Source organism: Pinus tabuliformis, chromosome 1_2, assembly GCF_031772625.1.
Source record: "Pinus tabuliformis cultivar Carrire ecotype Pingquan chromosome 1_2, CPIR1, whole genome shotgun sequence".
Classification (NCBI taxonomy): Eukaryota; Viridiplantae; Streptophyta; class Pinopsida; order Pinales; family Pinaceae; genus Pinus; species Pinus tabuliformis.
Genome location: NC_142298.1, coordinates 820931243 through 820951973, shown reverse-complemented (window position 1 = coordinate 820951973; position 20731 = coordinate 820931243). Strand labels below are relative to the sequence as shown.

The following is a 20731-nucleotide window of genomic DNA, read 5'->3' as shown; positions in this document are numbered from 1 at the left end:
AAATACTTTTTAGAACAAAGATTATCCTCTGAAGAGCAACAAAAGTGGGTCACAAAGATGTTGGGTTATGACTTTGAAATCATCTACAAAAAAGGGAAGCAAAATGTGGTGGCAGATGCACTCTCAAGAAAGGATGAGGATGTGGAAGCATTGTTGTGTGCCATTTCTATTATCCAACCAGATTGGATAAACGAAGCAAAGGAGGAATGGAAGAATGACGAAGAAGTGTGGGCACTTATTCGAAAGCTACAACAAGATTCCAGTACTTCTGATACATTTAGCTGGCAAAATGATTCGTTATGGTACAAAGATCGCTTATACCTCTGTAAGAATTCCCAGCTAAAACAAAAGATTCTTATGGAATTGCACACTTCTCCCTTAGGAGGGCACTCAGGATTTTTAAAAACTTACCACAGGGTTAAGAAGGAATTTTTTTGGGATGGCCTTAAATCAGATATTCAAAAGTTTGTGGCGGAATGTTTGGTTTGCCAACAAAATAAAGTTGAAACAATTAAGACACCGGGTCTATTACAACCTTTATCCATTCCAAGCCAACGTTGGGAGGAGGTTTCAATGGATTTTATCACAGGTTTACCCAAGTCTGAGGGAAAGAGTGTCATCATGGTGGTAGTTGACAGACTTACCAAGTATGCACACTTTTGTGCATTATCACATCCATTTAAAGCCAGTACAGTTTCTACTGCATTTATGGAAACAGTTCAAAAGCTACATGGAAACCCAAAGATTATTGTAAGTGACAGAGATCCCATTTTCACTGGAAATTTTTGGACAGAATTATTTTCTTGTCTTGGTACTCAGTTAGCTCATAGCTCATCTTATCATCCTCAATCTGATGGGCAAACTGAGATAGTAAACAAATGTTTGGAAGGATATCTTCGTTGCTTTGTATCTGATAAACAGACACAATGGGTCAAATGGTTGCCTCTGGCTGAATGGTGGTATAACACTTCCTTCCATACAGCAACAAAAATGACCCCATTTATGGCACTTTATGGGTATCAACCACCATCCATCACATCATATTTAAGAGAAAATTCTAAGGTTCAGGCAGTGGAACATCACATCGAACATCAACAACAAGTCCTCCAACTCTTAAAGGATAACCTCGTGTTGGCACAAAATAGAATGAAACAACAGGCAGATCAACATCGCAGTGAAAGAAGTTTTGATGTAGGTGATTGGGTATTCCTACGGCTACAACCATATAAGCAAATGTCCCTAAAGCAAGCTAAGAAGGATAATAAATTATCACCAAAGTATTATGGTCCGTACAAGGTGTTGCAAAAGATTGGTACTATGGCATACAAATTGGAGCTTCCTGCAGCTTCTCGATTGCACCCAGTTTTCCATGTTTCATGTTTAAAGAAGGTTATAGGCGACAAGCTCCCAGTTCAAACAATATTGCCAGAACTTGACGAGGAAGGAAAAATTATATTGGAACCGGAAGCAGTCACAGAAACAAGAACTCGACAGCTACGAAATCGATCAATTTCAGAGTATCTTATCAAGTGGAAGAACTTATCCGCTGAAGATTCCACATGGGAGGATGAGAATTTTATGCAGAAGTATCCAGAACTACTCAAGCGTTGAGGACAACACTTTTTTGAAGGAGAGGGGCATGTTGGGTCCCTATAATACTAGTGATTACCCCATTACTATTGTAGTTATACCCTTATTTATATTGTTGTGCCCCTATTACCCCCATATTGTTATTTCTGTGCCCCATAGAATCCCTCTATTGTTATTTTTGTGGCTTTATATTATTATTGTTAGGTCGGCTGGATTATATTGTGACTCCTTAGACTCCTATATATAGAAAGGAGGTTTTGTCATTTGTATCATCCAAGAATTGTTCATTTATGTAATGTAAAGGAGGTTGCCCCCTCGAAGAGGCTGAATTCTAAGGCGTGGATCTCTCTTTTCTATCTTTTTGTGAGCTGGTTTCATAACAGCCTAGCTAAGAGGAATCCAATTTTTTCACGTGAAATTTTTTTTATGAGAGGACATTATTTAAATGTTTCCTATAGTTATTTAATTTTTTTAATTTTTTAATTTTTTTATTTTCATTGACATAGTAAAATTTCAACTTTAACGACAAACGGATATGTCTACACATCATATACTGGGTTGTATAATGAGCATCTTGGCTCAATGAGCCTCTTTGCTCAATAATTACAAACACAATAAAGAATAGAGATTATAAAATTATAAAATTATGTTATATTAAACATTGTAATTTATTAAAATTACATAAAAATAAAATAAAATAATTATAACTATTAATTATTAATAATTACAATTATTGGCCCACGGCACTTTGGATTAATGGTGAATGGGCGCATTGTTAAGGCACTCCTTGCGATAGGTCACTGGTTCAAATCCCCGTGGATACTTACCTACCAAAAAATAAAATAATTACCATTATTGATTATTACTTTCAAAATTTTGATATCTAAATTTAATGGATTCAAAATTAAAATCCATTTTGACTAATTAATAATATAATAATTAAAAAAATACACTTTAATTATGAAAAAGTTTAATTTAATAACTTATTAGTTTAATAATCATAATGTGTTAAGTGAAATTTTACGGAAAAGTAAAACAAAACTAAAGCTGTTTAGCTATCCTACCTCCACGACACCGAGGCCAGACGCAGAGATGATGCTGAAGCTGATGCTCATGCTCATAAAATTTTGAAAAATTTCTTCACGCATTCCATCTAATCGCACTGCATGACCAGAAGCCAATTAGAGGACGAATCATCGCACTGCATGACCAGAAGCCAATTAGAGGACGAATCAGTTGTATTTTATGGAGATAAAATAAACTATACTAGCATTTGCACCTGATGTTGCAAAGGAAACGCCGTAAGGCATAGAGTGTGGAAGAATAGGGACATGTGAATGGGCATTGTTGAAAGCAAGGGTGGATGATAAAGAGTTGCAATTGAAATTGTTAGTTATGTGTATGTTGAATATAGATATTTTATAAATAATAGTGTGTAGAAGAATAGTGACATGTGAATGGACATTGTTGAACGCAAGGGTGGATGATATTGAGTTACACTTGAAACTATTAGTGATGTGTGCTTTGAATATGGATAAGTAATAGTAGTGTGTGGAAGAATAGCAACATGCCGAAAATAAGGTCACTGCAGAAGAAACAAATTCCTGGTACACGTGAATTCACCCTGGCAAGCAATCCATTCAAACCTTCTATGCTGAGTTTTCTCCGTGCTAAATATTTATACTTTTTTGCCTTCCATAGTTCCAAGAGAACATTATGGTCAGAAAAATTGCTGCAATTAGGAAGGGACACCAACCTCCTTGTGGTACCTTATTCAATACAGATGATAGATAAACGCCTTCAGAGATAGCAAAAAACAGAGTGAAGGGTAGTATAAGCAAAATATTTTGTGTAAACGATGTCCCGTGCACTATTTGTCATAGATTATCCTTCTAATATTCTCACCAGTGAAGGAAACAAGTTTTTCCATGCCCCAAAAGTCAATAAAAACAACATATTATCAATACATCATTGCAAAGGTTTCTATCTTCCTGTATTTTACATCACAACTGAGCATCAAGGGCTGGCACTTCCAAAGGAGCGTGATCAATTCTTCTTAAAATTCGCCACAACCAAAACAACACCATCAAGACCAGTAACAATATAAGTAAGAAAAATAAAATATCTAACCATATATATGCTATTATTCTCCGCTGGTAATCCATAAGTGGTGACGTTTCAAGAGCTGATGCGAATTCAAGCAGCAAGCTAGCCAATGTTGTCAATTTGCTGTAAAACATTTGGTAGACAAACTTTGAATCTCAAATTCACCAAACAATGAGTAGTATTAAATAGCTCTAATTATCTCCATATAGCCCAGCTCACATATCCACTATCAAAACTGAAGTAAATTGAAAACGCTATCAAAACTTTTATCTCTTCCAAAACATAATTTAAAAACACATTGTGATATCTTGTCCATCTTTTACCTATCTAATGATAACCTAAAAATCACAAAACTTTGGTATTCTTCTTCTACAATGCCAAGATTTCAAATCATGATTCATACGTAGATAATCTACCATAAATTCCATAAATTTAAAAATGAATGCATATTTAAAACATGGTAAATGCTTAGAATTTTCATTATATACTGAATATCAGTACATTATGATATGAAATAAGGCAACATTTTTCATCCCTGTGGTGGAAAATAAGATCGAGGGAAGCAGCTAAGAGCCATGGACTGTTTTATGATTGAGAATGTTGCTGTAATCAATGCTTGACTGGCTACAATGGCTGCTAAAGTGGCAACAATGAACATTAACCAATACACAGGCTGTAGTATTGCTTTGTAAAATGTAGAGCCTATGTCCCCTGGGTTTTCTATCAAATAAGTCACTTGTCTCGTATATGTGATAAGCAGAGATGGGTAAACCAACACACAGAAAGCAAGCTGCAACGAAAAACCCAAATTTCTCATTATGGTACTAAAACTTGAGGATGAAGCACGTAGGTATGATGAAATACTAATAATTATGTCCTTGACATATAGCTTGGACCTGGACTAGTCAGAACAAAGCACTGATGTTAGTGTTTCTATTTGTATAGCTTTAACATAAATAATTGGGATGAAGTTACGAATTTTGTTTGAGAAAATCATTGGTATGGATTTATCAATTGAGTTAGAAAACAGTTCCAAGTATACTATATGATAAAATGAGACACATATCATCATGTGAATAATCAATACCTGTTATACATAAGACTACACCTGCAAGCATCACCCATCCTTATTAGTGATATTCATGAAAGTAATAGTATATATAATATGGGTTGAATGCCTTGAATGCTCTAGGATAATATTTCAAAATATTATACTGTCCTATCATGATGTTGGTCATGAACCATGCAATCATTATGGGTGAGAACATGAAGCTAACTTTACGTGTACCGAGTACTTACACTCTAGATGAAACACCAATGTATTCAAAATGCTTCTGAGTGCTCTAGGTGAAATTCATAGCACTCAGTGCCATTCATTTTGATACAAAGACAAAACATGATTTCCAACTATGAAAATCTGAATAATGAGGAACTGGTTACCAGAAATTATGTAGTTTGCCTAACATCCCATGGCACAAATATCCAACTGTGGATCCTCTTTCTAACAACTTAATTAGTCTTCTCACTTTTGGATTTGGGTACAACCTTGTATGGTATCTTGATTGCAGATTCCCCGAATATTTAGGGGAGCAGTTAAATATTTGACAGCATTTTTTATGTCGATTGTAGATTCTCCAAATATTTGGAGGCGCAGTTAAATTTTTGACTAAGTGTTTTATCTGGATTGCAGATTCCCCAAATATTTAATAATCTGGTGGACATAAAAACCATGAAATTTTTAACCGTGCCCATATCCTTGTCCATCCAATTGCCAAATATTCAGAAAATCGGCAATCAGATAAGCTCCAGGATATGGTTGTGGATGCTATTTTCCAGGCATTACATGGATACAACAAGAAGTCTTTACACCAGCTGGCAGGCTGAAATGAATGGCAGATAGAGAAGATAACGTTTGATCATCTTGAAGGGGCAATGCAGAAAATATTCTGTTGACTTAGCCTGAGGATATTCACACTGATAGAGATACGTACGATTTGACATAATCTTTAAATGTTCAAATGAGTCATGAAAATAACTGAATCATTTTAAATAAGAATTATCGTTGTCTTTAATGAACTGTCCATATATATCAAAGCATTTCGAGGCCTATTAGAAGTGCACTCGAGAAATATATATGTATAGACACACTGTTTTCTTTTTAATTGAAGTGAGGTTGGGTGTATTTCCATAACAATGTCTTCCCTGACGAAGTCCATGCAATTTGTGGTTAATTTATTCACTACCCATGTAATTATATCTCTGATTATCACCTCACTTCAGCTGAATTGCAAGGCAGCACCTGCAAATGCCAGAGTGGAGTCCTTTCCAGGATATCATGGCAATATTAGTTATGAGATATATGCTGGGTAAGTGCCATATCTATCCAAGGTAAAGTATATTTATTCATGAATAAAGTCCATGTTCAAATGTAATAATAATTGAAAGTAACAAATTCAAAGTGCCAGATTTTTCACTGGAAAGAATATTTATTCATTAACACAGTCATGTTCAAAAATAGCATGCATGAATTTGCTCCTGTTTGTAAATAAACAATTAGCTGTGTATTTATGCAAAGATTAAGAACATAACCAAAGAGTTCATAGCTTGTAGAATGCATGCTTATATGACAAAGAAAGACAGAAAAACATAAAAGATATACAGATATCTAATTGTTATGCACAGACTGTGAATATGTTTGAACAGAGTTTAATTTCTATGGATACTTAATAAATTTGGTGACAATTGAAGCTAAAAAATATTAAAGTCAAAATTGTTGCATGGAGAGTTCAAAATATGTAAAAGACTAGGAGCGAAAATTGTTATATGGAGTGCTTAAAGATGTGATTCTACCACTCTTATATTCTATTGGATGACCAATTAACTGCATGAAAGTCTTTGTGTTTTCTTCATATTTATGCAGGTATGTGACAGTTAGTGAGGCCAATGGAAGAGAACTTTTCTACTATTTTGTGAAGTCAGAAAGTAATCCAGCAAATGGTCCACTTCTTCTTTGGCTTGAGGGAGGTCCTGGTTGCACCGGTTTCACTGGATTTGTCTATGAGATTGGTCAGCTATGGGAATTCTTGCTCTTATTTTCTGTTTCAATGCTCAAAGTTGCTATTTACTGAATGAATTTTGATCTTGTACATATTAAGTTTTCAAATTTGTAATCTGGCCATGGGAACGGCTTGTTCAAATGGCTAACTGTAAGCTCACTTTTACCCATGTTGTTGGAATTGGCACCCAAAACCGAGTCAACTGCTGTTATAATTAGGCTTATGCAATACTAAGATATCATTGTAAACCAAAGAATAACGGAAATCGATAAATTATGGATTTCATACTCTTGAAACATTACCTATTCATTGTTCAGCATTGATCGTGAAAAGATAATGCACTTGCCAGACTTGCAAGGCTAGGCAGGGTGGGAGGCTATTTTGATGGAATCCTTGTGTAGAGAAAAACAGAACATAATAGTGATTTTTAGAAATTTGTAAAATAAAATGATAGAGATCTTCTAATATTTATCCCAAAGTTTTTCTCCTATTGTAGGTCCAATGAGTTTTGATCTCAGTAACAATTCTGGGAGTTTGCCCACGCTCATCCCCAATCCACACTCTTGGACTAAGCTTGGCGTTCAAGGCTCCTGCCTCTGCCACTATGGCTATAATGAAATGTTTTCAATTAGGGCACCAATTTTTTTTCCCTCTTTCAAACATTTGTCAAGTGAGCATACTAGATTATGTCACTGATAAAGCATCTCTGTTATCAACTTTTATGTTCTGTTGCTTTCATCACTTTGGAATTTGCCATTATTAAATTGTTTCTCATCCAACTTGGACTTAACTTGGATGCCACTGAATGTATAAATTTTTGTTGTAATGGATTAACCTTGAATGGTTTTGCACATGTAGGTCTCCAACATTCTTTTTGTTGATTCTCCAGTTGGGATTGGTTTTTCTTACTCCAATACAGCTACAGATTACAAGACTTGAGATTTTAAGGCTGCTTCAGATATACATACTTTCCTCATAAAGGTTTTCAGTTCTATCACGCTACAAAAAAATAGTTTACAAGTGTATAGATTTTTGTGAATCTCAGTACAGTTTATAATCTTGGATGTAGTGGTTTGAAGCATTCCCTGAGTTTCTATCTAATCCATTTTATGTCGGAGGGGAATCTTATTGTGGTATTAATATTCCAATAGTGGTACAGGAAATAGTAAATGGTAAAGCACACACGACCCATGTTTTGTTATACAGTTGACTTCTTGGATTCTCTATTTTTGGAATAGGCTGTAATTTCTTTGTGGCAACAGGAGTCCTATAAGTTGATTTGAGGTTGCATTTCAGGAAAACATATGTTCTAGACATTGTATTTTTCTTAATACAATTTGTTTTATGATTGATACTTTGATGCTTGACCGTTGCAACCTCTCTTTCTTGGCTATGACAGGAAATGAAGCAGGTATTAAACCAACCTTGAACATTAAGGTCAAAACTCTTTGCTAATAATTGAAATTCATAGCTTTCTTCATTCAGGCCTCTCCAAAATATGTTGGTGACTATGAACAGCGTTATGTTCTTTAGGAATTTTACTAGATGGTCTCATGGTCTGACTTCTTGCATGGCTAGTTTTTCAAGGTTATTTGGTTGGAAATGGGATGGCATATGAAGTATTTGACAACTCAGAGGTGCCTTTTGCAGATGGAAAGGGACTTATTTTTTACGAATTATACCAGGTGTGTACCCTGCAACGTTAAAATAAGAGACCATGAAATCATAGGCACACCATGCTGTTTGCATAATGCAACTTGAAATTTCCAATAAAAAGATTAAAAACATTTCATCTTGTCTCTGAATAAAACGAAGAATGAATGAAGAAAAGTTACCAGATAGTTTCCAAAGGACCCACTGCAGTTTTAGCCATGGCCCTGGACAAAGCTCCACTGGTAAACTCTCTAAATGATCTGCCTTTGAATAAAGTCTGCATGCATATCAAGATTAATAGGTGAGAGAAATTGGGATTCCCATATCAATATGAAGAGACAGAGCAGTCGGAGGGTCAGCATTTTCTTCAAGTCCATGCAATTTGTGGTTAATTTATTCACTACCCATGTAACTATATCTCTGATTATCACCTCACTTTAGCTGAATTGCAAGGCAGCACCTGCAAATGCCAGAGTGGAGTCCTTTCCAAGATATCATGGAAATATTAGTTATGAGATATATGCTGGGTAAGTGCCATATCTATCCAAGGTAAAGTATATTTATTCATGAATAAAGTCCATGTTCAAATGTAACAATAATTGAAAGTAACAAATTCAAAGTGCCAGATTTTTCACTGGAAAGCATATTTATTCATTAACACAGTCATGTTCAAAAATTGCATGCATGAATTTGCTCCTGTTTGTAAATAAACAATTAGCTGTGTATTTATGCAAAGATTAAGAACATAACCAAAGAGTTAATAGCTTGTAGAATGTTCATAGCTTGTAGAATGCATGCTTATATGACAAAGAAAGACAGAAAAACATAAAAGATATACAGATATCTAATTGTTATGCACAGACTATGAATATGTTTGAACAGAGTTTAATTTCTATGGATACTTAATAAATTTGGTGACAATTGAAGCTAAAAAATATTAAAGTCAAAATTGTTGCATGGAGAGTTCAAAATATGTAAAAGACTAGGAGCGAAAATTTTTATATGGAGTGCTTAAAGATGTGATTCTACCACTCTTATATTCTATTGGATGACCAATTAATTACTTGAAAGTCTTTGTATTTTCTTCATATTCATGCAGGTATGTGACAGTTAGTGAGACCAATGGAAGAGAACTTTTCTACTATTTTGTGAAGTCAGAAAGTAATCCAGCAAATGATCCACTTCTTCTTTGGCTTGAGGGAGGTCCTGGTTGCACCGGTTTCACTGGATTTGTCTATGAGATTGGTCAGCTATGGGAATTCTTGCTCTTATTGTCTGTTTCAATGCTCAAAGTTGCTATTTACTGAATGAATTTTGATCTTGTACATATTAAGTTTTCAAATTGTGTAATCTGGCCATGGGAACGACTTGTTCAAATGGCTAACTGTAAGCTCACTTTTACCCATGTTGTTGGAATTGGCACCCAAAACCGAGTCAACTGCTGGCACCCATGTTTTGTTATTCAGTTGACTTCTTGGATTCTCTGTTTTTGGAATAGGCTGGAATTTCTTTGTGGCGGCAGGAGTCCTATAAGTTGATTTGAGGTTGCATTTCAGGAAAACATATGTTCTAGACATTGTATTTTTCTTAATACAATTTGTTTTATGATTGATACTTTGATGTTTCACTGTTGCAACCTCTCTTTCTTGGCTATGACAGGAAATGAAGCAGGTATTAAACCAACCTTGAACATTAAGGTCAAAACTCTTTTCTAATAATTGAAATTCATAGCTTTCTTCATTCAGGCCTCTCCAAAATATGTTGGTGACTATGAACAGCGTTATGTTCATTAGGAATTTTACTAGATGGTCTCATGGTCTGACTTCTTGCATGGCTAGCTTTTCAGGGTTATCTGGTTGGAAATGGGATGGCAGATGAAGTATTTGACAACTCAGAGGTGCCTTTTGCAGATGGAAAGGGACTTATTTCTGATGAATTATACCAGGTGTGTACCCTGCAACGTTAAAATAAGAGACCATGAAATCATAGGCACACCATGCTGTCTGCATAATGCAACTTGAAATTTCCGATAAAAAGATTAAAAACATTTCATCTTGTCTCTGAATAAAACGAAGAATGAATGAAGAAAAGTTACCGGATAGTTTCCAAAGGACCCACTGGAGTTTTAGCCATGGCCCCGGACAAAGCTCCACTGGTAAACTCTCTAAATGATCTGCCTTTGAATAAAGTCTGCATGCATATCAAGATTAATAGGTGAGAGAAATTGGGATTCCCATATCAATATAAAGAGACAGAGCAGTCGAAGGGTCAGCATTTTCTTCAAGTCCATGCAATTTGTGGTTAATTTATTCACTAACCATGTAACTATATCTCTGATTATCACCTCACTTTAGCTGAATTGCAAGGCAGCACCTGCAAATGCAAGAGTGGAGTCCTTTCCAGGATATCATGGCAATATTAGTTATGAGATATATGCTGGGTAAGTGCCATATCTATCCAAGGTAAAGTATATTTATTCATGAATAAAGTCCATGTTCAAATGTAACAATAATTGAAAGTAACAAATTCAAAGTGTCAGATTTTTCACTGGCAAGAATATTTATTCATTAACACAGTCATGTTCAAAAATAGCATGCATGAATTTGCGCCTGTTTGTAAATAAACAATTAGCTGTGTATTTATGCAAAGATTAAGAACATAACCAAAGAGTTCATAGCTTGTAGAATGTTCATAGCTTGTAGAATGCATGCTTATATGACAAAGAAAGACAGGAAAACATAAAAGATATAAAAATATCTAATTGTTATGCACAGACTGTGAATATGTTTGAACAGATTTTAATTTCTATGGATACTTAATAAATTTGGTGACAATTGAAGCTAAAAAATATTAAAGTCAAAATTGTTGCATGGAGAGCTCAAAATATGTAAAAGACTAGGAGCGAAAATTGTTATATGGAGTTCTTAAAGATGTGATTCTACCACTCTTATATTCTATTGGATGACCAATTAACTGCATGAAAGTCTTTGTGTTTTCTTCATATTCATGTAGGTATGTGACAGTTAGTGAGGCCAATGGAAGAGAAATTTTCTACTATTTTGTGAAGTCAGAAAGTAATCCAACAAATGATCCACTTCTTCTTTGGCTTGAGGGAGGTCCTGGTTGCACCGGTTTCACTGGATTTGTCTATGAGATTGGTCAGCTATGGGAATTCTTGCTCTTATTGTCTGTTTCAATGCTCAAAGTTGCTATTTACTGAATGAATTTTGATCTTGTACATATTAGGTTTTCAAATTGTGTAATCTGGCCATGGGAACTGCTTGTTCAAATGGCTAACTGTAAGCTCACTTTTACCCATGTTGTTGGAATTGGCACCCAAAACTGAGTCAACTGCTGTTATAATTAGGCTTATGAAATACTAAGATATCATTGTAAACCAAAGAATAATGGAAATCGATAAATTATGGATTTCATACTCTTGAAACATTACCTATTCATTGTTCAGCATTGATCGTGAAAAGATAATGCACTTGCCAGACTTGCAAGGCTAGGCAGGGTGGGAGGCTATTTTGATGGAATCCTTGTGTAGAGAAAAACAGAACATAATAGTGATTTTTAGAAATTTGTAAAATAAAATGATAGAGATCTTCTAATATTTATCCCAAAGTTTTTCTCCTATTGCAGGTCCAATGAGTTTTGATCTCAGTAACAATTCTGGGAGTTTGCCCACGCTCATCCCCAATCCACACTCTTGGACTAAGGTTGGCGTTCAAGGCTCCTGCCTCTGCCACTATGGTTATAATGAAATGTTTTCAATTAGGGCACCAAATTTTTTTCCCTCTTTCAAACATTCGTCAAGTGAGCATACTAGATTATGTCACTGATAAAGCATCTCTGTTATCAACTTTTATGTTCTGTTGCTTTCATCACTTTGGAATTTGCCATTATTAAATTGTTTCTCATCCAACTTGGACTTAACTTGGATGCCACTGAATGTATAAATTTTTGTTGTAATGGATTAACCTTGAATGGTTTTGCACATGTAGGTCTCCAACATTCTTTTTGTTGATTCTCCAGTTGGGACTGGTTTTTCTTACTCCAATACAGCTACAGATTACAAGACTGGAGATTTTAAGGCTGCTTCAGATATACATACTTTCCTCATAAAGGTTTTCAGTTCTATCACGCTACAAAAAATTAGTTTACAAGTGTATAGATTTTTGTGAATCTCAGTACAGTTTATAATCTTGGATGTAGTGGTTTGAAGCATTCCCTGAGTTTCTATCTAATCCATTTTATGTCGGAGGGGAATCTTATTGTGGTATTAATATTCCAATGGTGGTACAGGAAATAGTAAATGGTAAAGCACACACGACCCATGTTTTGTTATTCAGTTGACTTCTTGGATTCTCTGTTTTTGGAATAGGCTGGAATTTCTTTGTGGCAGCAGGAGTCCTATAAGTTGATTTGAGGTTGCATTTCAGGAAAACATATGTTCTAGACATTGTATTTTTCTTAATACAATTTGTTTTATGATTGATACTTTGATGTTTCACTGTTGCAACCTCTCTTTCTTGGCTATATCAGGAAATGAAGCAGGTATTAAACCAACCTTGAACATTAAGGTCAAAACTCTTTGCTAATAATTGAAATTCATAGCTTTCTTCATTCAGGCCTCTCCAAAATATGTTGGTGACTATGAACAGCGTTATGTTCGTTAGGAATTTTACTAGATGGTCTCATGGTCTGACTTCTTGCATGGCTAGTTTTTCAGGGTTATCTGGTTGGAAATGGGATGGTAGATGAAGTATTTGACAACTCAGAGGTGCCTTTTGCAGATGGAAAGGGACTTATTTCTGACAAATTATACCAGGTGTGTACCCTACAATGTTAAAATAAGAGACCATGAAATCATAGGCACACCATGCTGTCTGCATAATGCAACTTGAAATTTCCAATAAAAAGATTAAAAACATTTCATCTTGTCTCTGAATAAAACGAAGAATGAATGAAGAAAAGTTACCGGATAGTTTCCAAAGGACCCACTGCAGTTTTAGCCATGGCCTCGGACAAAGCTCCACTGGTAAACTCTCTAAATGATCTGCCTTTGAATAAAGTTTGCATGCATATCAAGATTAATAGGTGAGAGAAATTGGGATTCCCATATCAATATAAAGAGACAGAGCAGTCGGAGGGTCAGCATTTTCTTCAAGTAAAATTTACTGCGGTGGGTTTAGTATGAAATTCTCTTTACTCGGTTCAGTAAATAATACTTAAATCATTGGGATTGAAATTTGAACTTGAGGATCTCCAATGTTCTACTCTGGAGTCTGTACCAAGGGTAGAAAAGCATACTTACTTGGAATGCTTTGCGCAGATCAGAAGCTTGAAAATTTTCTTTGCTGGGTAGTTTGTCTAACTTTGCCGTGAAACACAGACGAGGACTTGAGGAAGATTGGGACCGATACATTCGAGCAAGTGCTCGGGGAAGGAAGCAGTTGATGTTGTGGCGAAGCCGCCGCTTTGATCGACATTACAGAGTCCCGATAGTTGAACCGTCTTCTATAAATTGTTACCAAACTCTCAACTCAACAATGGAGATCTGCCAGTTGTGATTCTTATAACGTTTCGGTGGAATCAATCTGATGGCTGAAACAATTTTAATCGTCTAACAACTAAATCAAGCGCTCACAAATGGACACGTAACCTCAAAGGAGAGTTGGTTTCAGAGGGGAACGCCTTACGGTGTAAATTTTTTTTTCCCTCTTTCAAACATTCGTCAAGTGAGCATACTAGATTATGTCACTGATAAAGCATCTTTGTTATCAACTTTTATGTTCTGTTGCTTTCATCACTTTGGAATTTGCCATTATTAAATTCTTTCTCATCCAACTTGGACTTAACTTGGATGCCACTGAATGTATAAATTTTTGTTGTAATGGATTAACCTTGAATGGTTTTGCACATGTAGGTCTCCAACATTCTTTTTGTTGATTCTCCAGTTGGGACTGGATTTTATTACTCCAATACAGCTACAGATTACAAGACTGGAGATTTTAAGGTTGCTTCAAATATACATACTTTCCTCATAAAGGTTTTCAGTTCTATCACGCTACAAAAAATTAGTTTACAAGTGTATAGATTTTTGTGAATCTCAGTACAGTTTATAATCTTGGATGTAGTGGTTTGAAGCATTCCCTGAGTTTCTATCTAATCCATTTTATGTCGGAGGGGAATCTTATTGTGGTATTAATATTCCAATGGTGGTACAGGAAATAGTAAATGGTAAAGCACACACGACCCATGTTTTGTTATTCAGTTGACTTCTTGGATTCTCTGTTTTTGGAATAGGCTGGAATTTCTTTGTGGCAGCAGGAGTCCTATAAGTTGATTTGAGGTTGCATTTCAGGAAAACATATGTTCTAGACATTGTATTTTTCTTAATACAATTTGTTTTATGATTGATACTTTGATGCTTGACTGTTGCAACCTCTCTTTCTTGGCTATGACAGGAAATGAAGCAGGTATTAAACCAACCTTGAACATTAAGGTCAAAACTCTTTGCTAATAATTGAAATTCATAGCTTTCTTCATTCAGGCCTCTCCAAAATATGTTGGTGACTATGAACAGCGTTATGTTCGTTAGGAATTTTACTAGATGGTCTCATGGTCTGACTTCTTGCATGGCTAGTTTTTCAGGGTTATCTGGTTGGAAATGGGATGGCAGATGAAGTATTTGACAACTCAGAGGTGCCTTTTGCAGATGGAAAGGGACTTATTTCTGACGAATTATACCAGGTGTGTACCCTGCAACGTTAAAATAAGAGACCATGAAATCATAGGCACACCATGCTGTCTGCATAATGCAACTTGAAATTTCCAATAAAAAGATTAAAAACATTTCATCTTGTCTCTGAATAAAACGAAGAATGAATGAATAAAAGTTACCGGATAGTTTCCAAAGGACCCACTGCAGTTTTAGCCATGGCCCCGGACAAAGCTCCACTGGTAAACTCTCTAAATGATCTGCCTTTGAATAAAGTCTGCATGCATATCAAGATTAATAGGTGAGAGAAATTGGGATTCCCATATCAATATAAAGAGACAGAGCAGTCAGAGGGTCAGCATTTTCTTCAAGTAAAATTTACTGCAGTGGGTTTAGTATGAAATTCTCTCTACTCGGTTCAGTAAATAATACTTAAATCATTGGGATTGAAATTTGAAATTTAGGATCTCCAATGTTCTACTCTGGAGTCTGTACCAAGGGTAGAAAAGCATACTTACTTGGAATGCTTTGCGCAGATCAGAAGCCTGAAAATTTTCTTTGCTGGGTAGTTTGTCTAACTTTGCCGTGAAACACATACGAGGACTTGAGGAAGATTGGGACTGATACATTCCAGCAAGTGCTCATGGAAGGAAGCAGTTGATGTTGTGGCGAAGCCGCCGCTTTGATCGACATTACAGAGTCCCGATAGTTGAACCGTCTTCTATAAATTGTTACCAAACTCTCAACTCAACAATGGAGATCTGGCAGTTGCGATTCTCATAACGTTTCGGTGGAATCAATCCGATGGCTGAAACAATTTTAATCGTCTAACAACTAAATCAAGCGCTCACAAATGGACACGTAACCTCAAAGGAGAGTTGGTTTCAGAGGGGAACGCCTTACGACGTAATTAGATTTGAACTGTTCAATTAAATCAAATCATAACCTCAAAAAACACTATATTAAATTTAAATGTTCAATTAAATCAAATCATAACCTCATCAGAATTGCAGGTCAAATCATGTGTTCCATCCTGATTCGATGTAAATGAATGAATGAAGGAATAAAGGTGCAATTTAAAATTAAATTTACGAAAATAGATAAAATAGAAAAAAGCATTGCAAAACATTCAAGCACTTCCACTCCAGCAGGGAAGAAAACAGAAAGGTAATGAATTCAACAGGGAAAAAATGCAGAAACAACAAAAAGTTTAATCAACACGCATAAATAAACGACACACAAACAGAAAATCACAATATACCCAAAGAGATTACCATATGCCCAAATAGCAAAATATTTAAATTAAATCTTGTGTAATTTATATTTTGAATGTTTGAAACGGAAGAAATTATATTGGAAGATTTAGGTCAATAATTTTTGTGATTCATCATCAAAACAAAATAAGACAATATTTTATTCTCATGATGAACCACACAAGTTCTTGTCATGATGATGAACTACACAATTTGGTTCGAAACTTGTGGGCATAAATCTTCCAATATAATTTCTTCCAAAAAAATTCAAATATTCAAAAAAAAAATCAATCAATAAACAAAATGTCAATTATTGAAAACGCTTAAATCTGATTCATCCATTCTATGATCTCCAATTCCCCATACAATCTCCATTTCACTGGACCACCTGTAAAAATTGAAAATCATTCAAATCAAAAGATCCGAAATGAAATACAATCACTGACAAATCTTATTGGTGCTGACAAATCTTGGAAGGTAGTTGGGAGGGGAGTCATGGATATTTTAGATTCTAACACCTCAACCCAAGAGGCATTTATTAGGGCCACGATGGAGGCAGAGTCTAGTCGGATGGGTGGTTTGGGGGGAAACGTCCGAGGTGGCCCACATGGGTCAGATGACTGGCATAATATATTGGGTGATGGATTCGTGCCAGTTGGCAGTCATGCATGCCAGGATGGGCGGGGTGGCCTGCATGAAATGCAACATCGAAGAAATGGGCATCGTGTTAAGTCCATCAAAACTACTTCTCCGCCACCCTCAGTGTTTTTTGATACTGAAAGGTTATCAGATCGTATTTCCAGTTTAAAAAAAAGAGCGTTGGTGGGTTGCTGGCATTTCTCTGTGTGGAGTGACGCTGATATGAGGAAATGGGTAGAAGTAAAGTGGAAGTCCATTCTGGGATATTTTCCGATGGTTGTAAGATTGCTCCGTGGCTAGTACAACTTTCAATTCCTCAGCTAGGAGGACTTGGTTAAGATCAAGAAAATTCCATGGATTGATGGTCGAAGCTTTCTGGAATTATATTCATGGTTCATAGGCTTTAATTCATTAAACAATACTCCACAGAACAAGTTGATTTGGGTCAAATTGCCCGGATTGCCTATCGAACTATGGACGAAACAGGCTCTTGAAGATATTGGAAATGCAATTGGGAAATTCATGTATGTTGATCCTCGTTGCCTTGGTGCACCGGACAAAAGGGTTGCGTGGATCCTTATCAAGAGGGAATATCGGGGCAGCTTTCCAGATCATATTGGGCTACACTGGGGGGATACAAATCTTTCGCAGAGATTAGATTATTGGGGCATCCCGTTCCGATGTTCTCTCTGTCATCATACTGGACATGTTTTGGCAAACTGTCCACGGCGATTGGGTGGCAGATATAAAGGATGGTATCATGTGCGGGTGCCAAAAAAAAATCTCCAAAATGTTGTTCTCCCTCCCAGAAATGGAGCGCACCACCCTTTAGGTATTCATCATATTCCATATAACTCTCTTTCATCTGAGCAGTCTTCTTTGAGAAATGAAATACCCCCAATTACTATTCCGTCATCGCCTTTTTCTTCCGGTTATTCTGTTTTACCAGAATCTTTCTAGCCTCATTGGACCTCACAACCTCCGTGCTCATGACGGGCTTAAGTCTTTTGGGACTCATGTTGGCCCAAATTGCCCTAATCTTTTTCAGCCATCGGGGGTTCCTTCTCCATCATATGCAACCTATGTTTAGTCCCCTCCTCGAAAGACAAATGCCTCAGAACATCGCCCTAGAAAGAGTCTGGTCCACACTCCATTGAATTCTCCTACTAACTATGTAGGAAGTGATTTAGATGATCTTCTTGAAAGGAAAACACTTGATTTAAGGTCATTAACCATTCATAAACCTTCTGTCAATTCTTCTCCACATATTAGCCCTTCCTCGGCTGGTAATATTATGGTCAAACGTAAAAATAACCGGGGGAGCCGTCATTTTAGGGGACGTACCAAGCACAATCAAACAAACTCCCCATTGGACATATTTCTTGTAGAGGTACCAATTACTGATCTTCCATCACCTCGGGCCCTTGGAGCAAAGATGCCCATATAATGTGTCCCATGACAGCCATCCTCTCACTAAATCTCTCGGGATTGGGAACTCCCGCTAAGTTCCTGGCACTAAAGCATCTCTTTCTATCTGTTCGCCTGTGTATCATATTGCTACAAGAAACAATGCACATAGTGTCACAGGTCGTTGCTTATTTCCACAAGATGCTACCTGATTGGTATTTTGTAGCCACGGATGTTGTTGGTCTATCTGGAGGTATGGTAGTTTTATGGAATCCATTGTGGGTTCGGGAAAAAGCGTTCTCATGCTCGACCGATATTCTTATTGATGTTCGTCTGCGTGGTGTCCGGGATCGTTTTCATATTCTCAATGTATATGGGCCGTATAGAAATAGGACTGCCTTCTGGGAAGCACTATTTGCATCTGGCATTATGGAACTTGCCTCACTTATTATTGTTGGGGATCTAAATTGTACTGTGGGTCTTGATGAAGTTTGGGGGAAGTCGAGGAAATTGGACCCTATGGTGGGTTTTATAAGAGAGGCTTTTCTTGATCATAATTACATAGATGTTTGTCCGTCAATGCTGGTCCCTACCTGGGACAATGGCCAGAAAGGGGATGCATACATTGCAAAAAGACTGGATAGGTTTATCATACATGAGAGCTTGATGGAGCGGCTGGGAAACATTCAGTCAAATGTTATAAATAGTTTCTTATCAGATCATAGGCCTATAACACTTCAATGGCAGACGGGTGGTCATTGATTTAGGCTGCCCTTTAAATTTAATCGCACCTGGCTTGAGGACCTAACCTTTAATGATCTTATGCTTTCTTGTTGGACATCTGCCCAAGGTTTGAGCTCCTCCCCTATGGATAATATTTTGGAGAAATTGGGCATTCTCAGAGCGAATGTGAAAACATGGAAAAAAAATAACATGAAGGCCCAGTTGAAGGAATTGGAAGACATCCAACTGGATTTGGATGCATTAGCACCATGGATGTTATCACAGTCTCTTCCTAATGAAATTCGTGCTCGTATCAATGCACTCGAGCAAAAGAAAAGAGAGATATTGGTGGCACAGGAAGCAACTTGGAGGCTAAAGAGTAGGGCGATCTGGATAAATGAAGGGGATTGTAACACAAAGTTCTTTCACCGTTATGCAAATCACAGGCGTAACATAAAATCTATCTGGGAAATTCAAAATGAGGATGGTGCCCGAATACTGTCTCAGGAGGGCATAAGTGATGTTGTTGTATCATATTTTCAAAGATCATATAAACAAAAGGATGAGGTTGATGTGAATGATATGTTATGGGCTATTGATATGTATCCGGAAATGTTTGATGTGGAGGAAAATGATTGTTTTTTAAGGAGGTCACAACAGAGGAGATATTGGAATTTCTTAACGCTTTCAAGAAAGACAAGAGTCCAGGTCCAGACGGCTGGATGGTTGAAATATCCATGCATTTCTATGATATTTTTGTAGGTTTTAAGCCCGTACAGAAATTACCTGCATACAATTCTAAAACACAGAAAATACACAATGTGGGAGCATAACACATAAAACACATATACACAGAGATTTCGCCCTGGATCCCAAAATTGGGACTACCAGCTTGATTTTTCATTATATTCCTTTCAATGTTACAATACATATTTATACATGCCGAAGCATCCAATACCATGGACCGAAAAACCATCGCGTCCAAAACCATGGACCGAAAACCATCGCGTCCAAAACCATGGACCGAAAACCATCGCTCCAAAACCATGTGAAAAAAATCATGCAAAAAACCATAGGTAGGTCCGCCCAACCTAATATAGGGTCCAAAAACAAAACCTTTTGGGGCGCTTCCCCGGACCCCATAGGGTGGGGTTACCTACACCCCTCAAACCCCCAGTGACTCCCCTCGCTACACAATCGGCGCAATGAAGGGGGGGCTCTGCCCCCCTTCTGACCCCCCGGTTAACTACGTGGGCTAGTCGTGGAAAGAAGATAACACAACCCAACATTCTCCCACTTGTTGTTTTCTTTCCACAGCGGGCCACAAGAGAGCTTAGTCATTTATCCACCCCTGCAATGCCCATTATTTCTCTACACCAAGAGGACTTCTCAGAGCTCACAGATTTTGTCAATGCATCTACAGTATTATTCAAAGTGTCCACCTTTACCAGCATCACCTTTTTGCCTTCTATCATATCCCTCACAAAGTGATACTGAACATCAATGTGCTTTGTCTTTGAATGATATGCAGGGTTCTTTGCCAAGAAAATTGCACTTTGACTGTCACAATCTATCCT

At 36.7% G+C, this 20731-nt stretch overlaps 2 protein-coding genes across 3 annotated transcripts; one reads left to right on the top strand and one right to left on the bottom strand.

The window, feature by feature from the left end:
* Positions 1-8585: 8585 nt before the first annotated feature.
* LOC149208438 (uncharacterized) lies at positions 8586-15764 on the bottom strand. Of its 2 annotated transcripts, XM_089394073.1 has the most exons (4): positions 15651-15764; positions 15315-15409; positions 10501-10595; positions 8586-8682 (listed from the first exon to the last, which is right to left on the bottom strand). In XM_089394073.1, the coding sequence occupies exons 1-4, from the start codon at positions 15759-15761 to the stop codon at positions 8657-8659; spliced, it is 327 nt and encodes a 108-aa protein (XP_089250199.1). In that variant the 5' UTR covers positions 15762-15764; the 3' UTR covers positions 8586-8656. The 2 variants fall into 2 exon arrangements, with proteins under 2 accessions (XP_089250199.1, XP_089250200.1); XM_089394074.1 differs by lacking the exons at positions 8586-8682; positions 10501-10595 and adding an exon at positions 14527-15173.
* Positions 11926-12890, top strand: LOC149208439 (serine carboxypeptidase-like 20). The gene is made up of 3 exons (XM_089394072.1): positions 11926-12127; positions 12413-12535; positions 12624-12890. Exons 1-3 carry the CDS (start codon positions 12056-12058, stop codon positions 12762-12764), a joined length of 336 nt encoding a protein of 111 aa, XP_089250198.1. The 5' UTR covers positions 11926-12055; the 3' UTR covers positions 12765-12890.
* Positions 15765-20731: the final 4967 nt, after the last annotated feature.

What these genes read in the sequence shown, in the direction of transcription:
- LOC149208438 (XM_089394073.1), bottom strand. Translation starts at nt 15,761, where the DNA reads ATGTATCAGTCCCAATCTTCCTCAAGTCCTCGTATGTGTTTCACGGCA. An exon ending in ATCTGCGCAAAGCATTCCAA is followed by an intron (nt 15,410 to 15,650) that starts GTAAGTATGCTT and finishes ATATGCATGCAG; the next exon opens with ACTTTATTCAAAGGCAGATC. An exon ending in GGTCCTTTGGAAACTATCCG is followed by an intron (nt 10,596 to 15,314) that starts GTAACTTTTATT and finishes ATATGCATGCAG; the next exon opens with ACTTTATTCAAAGGCAGATC.
- LOC149208439 (XM_089394072.1), top strand. Translation starts at nt 12,056, where the DNA reads ATGAGTTTTGATCTCAGTAACAATTCTGGGAGTTTGCCCACGCTCATC. An exon ending in ATCCACACTCTTGGACTAAG is followed by an intron (nt 12,128 to 12,412) that starts GTTGGCGTTCAA and finishes TTGCACATGTAG; the next exon opens with GTCTCCAACATTCTTTTTGT. An exon ending in TACATACTTTCCTCATAAAG is followed by an intron (nt 12,536 to 12,623) that starts GTTTTCAGTTCT and finishes TCTTGGATGTAG; the next exon opens with TGGTTTGAAGCATTCCCTGA.